The 2307-nt window shown below is 43.0% G+C and overlaps 1 protein-coding gene across 2 annotated transcripts in view; it reads right to left on the bottom strand.

Annotated features, from left to right (window-relative positions):
• Positions 1-2307, bottom strand: part of grna (granulin a) — a 12327-nt gene that overhangs the window by 6118 nt on the left and 3902 nt on the right. The window contains exons 6-8 of one of the 2 annotated variants that reach the window (XM_032537048.1): positions 1056-1162; positions 701-854; positions 484-594 (exon numbers count right to left, since the gene is read on the bottom strand). In XM_032537048.1, the coding sequence (XP_032392939.1) occupies positions 484-594; positions 701-854; positions 1056-1162 (372 nt within the window). The remainder of the gene's footprint in view (positions 1-483; positions 595-700; positions 855-1055; positions 1163-2307) is intronic. The other variant, XM_032537049.1, reaches the window with a different exon arrangement.

The following is a 2307-nucleotide window of genomic DNA, read 5'->3' on the forward strand; positions in this document are numbered from 1 at the left end:
AATGTTCTTCCTTAAAATACAGGGGGCCTCTATGTTAAATTGCCATAGACGCAGGCAGATTTATATTATTAAAAGCCAGTTACTTAATGGATCCAGGATACTATGCCTCCTGACAAAGTTCACTATAGCCCCTCATCATCACATACCCTTCATCATACATGCATGGTGTTATGTCAGTTAGCCTAATAGCCGATCTGATTTGCATTGAGAGACGACCTTATGGAAAGTTCCCCACATCAATCGTGAGAATGGTGAAGGGTACGTGATGATGTGTGTGTGTGTGTGTGTGTGTGTGTGTGTGTGTGTGCGTGGGCTACTTTAATTCCAAAGGCCAAGGGAACGATATCAGGATATTCCTCTTTTTAGTCAACTTTAGCCTGGGTTCATAAATTTGAGCACCACTGTACGTGATGTGCTTAATGTTTTAGCTGTGTGCTTGTTTTACTTCTGCATTACTTACTGGAGTTATGATAAGCATCTCACCTGCAGCTGCCTCAGTGACAGATGAGACTTCCTTCTCTAAAGGAGGAACTGTAATCACTGTGGGGACTTCGGGTTTTTTTTCAACAACTGTCTCTGCGGTGACTTTTTCACCTTTTGGTAATGGAAATAAACAGAGATCAGGGTTGCGTGAACACAAACACCCACATTCAGATTTAAACAATGGTGAATCAGAATGAGGAATAAAAAACAATCTGACCTTTCTGGTTCTCCCAGTCGGCTCTGATCCTGGCAGGAAGTTTTGCCCACATTGGTGTTTGTTTTTTGGTAGATGAGGAAATACATTTTGAGTGTTGGACATCACATATACTCCCTTCAGGACAGCAGTGTGTCTTATCCTCACAGCACACAGCCTGTGAGACAATGAAGAAACACAGGGTATCAGCTTCTGATACAACACCATAAAGTCCCGATAACTGGACATCCTGACAGGACATGCAAATCCCTCATTTGACTTTCTCTTCATTCATAATCTCAATTACGCTATTGAATAACATTAGGATTTCTATAACATTTGTGCTATGTCTATAATGAAAAGATCCGCCATTGTGTACCTTTGGCAAGGGACAGCACCCCCACTTTCCTTCTGAGGTTTCACAGCAGGTGGTTTCATCTGGACACTCCGACACGCCGTCGCTGCACAGAACCGTAGACACAAGCTCTGCGACGACAAAATTGAAACATTTCATGAAAATGGTTGTATGATAACTTTAGGGGACCGTGAGATAAAACTAACCCCACATGAGAGTTAGGCAAGTTAATCTGTCAAGCACCTTTCATCGGCCAAACAATTCATAGTGGTTTGCATCAACAGGCGATGAGAAAAATATACAGGGAAGGAGGCGAATAGACAGACGGCAAAATTAAAAAGTAAATATAAAATAAATAAGCTCAAATTGAATATAACGAAAACTAATAAAAGTTACAGTGCCGCTACAGTCCAAAATGTAAATAAATAGTTCCAAATGTATTCAATAAAAGGCAGAACCAGCAAAGTGTTCTCCCTCAATTTAAAGGGGACCTATGCAGTTTTTTGTTGTTGCTTAATTTACCTTAACTAAACAGTTTCTGAGTCATTGGAATGGTTATATGACTTTTTTTCATGTTGAATGGTGGTGGTCTCGCCCCCCCCTAGCGCCTGTGAGCGAAAAACCATCCTTGCAACATTGGGCCGGCGAGTCCTGGCCTCAGCGTCAGGAAGTATAGCGTGACATCAGGCCTCGCAATGTAACAAATTGCTTCACAACACTGCACACATCCAGTACGCCCATTCAGGAACCGGCTAACAAGGTAGCAATGGAGCTTTTCACACTATCGTCATCGTGGCGGAGCCGGCAAAAATGAAGCAGCAAGCCAAGAAAGCATTGTCGGAGGAAGAGAGAAAGAGGAAACAGCAGACTGACCGAGCGAGGAGTCAGACACGAGTAAACACCGGAGCTGCAAATATCTATTCCAAAGCTATAGGGGGAGCTCTATAGAGAAACCTGCAAGCAGAAAGTAAAGAAAACAGTGAAGAAATGGCCAGAACAGCATAGCGCCCCTTTAAGACCCTGTTTACGCCTACATGGTTATTTTGACAAACAGAGACATTTCCCTTTGTTTACACGGAAACGGAGCATTCGCCTTGAAAACGAGTCTTTCTAAAAACTCCAGCCAGAGTGGAGATCTTTGAAAAAGGAAAATAGAAGCACTTTTCTCGGGATGGCTAGGCGTTACTGCGCAGCCTCCAACTGAACTTGACGACGTAGTTGTGATGTGTGCATCCTGTCTGAAAGTTGTTAGTCTTCTGGTAGCTGTGCCAAGAGA

Source organism: Etheostoma spectabile, chromosome 15 (assembly GCF_008692095.1).
Source record: "Etheostoma spectabile isolate EspeVRDwgs_2016 chromosome 15, UIUC_Espe_1.0, whole genome shotgun sequence".
In the NCBI taxonomy this organism is placed as follows: domain Eukaryota; kingdom Metazoa; phylum Chordata; class Actinopteri; order Perciformes; family Percidae; genus Etheostoma; species Etheostoma spectabile.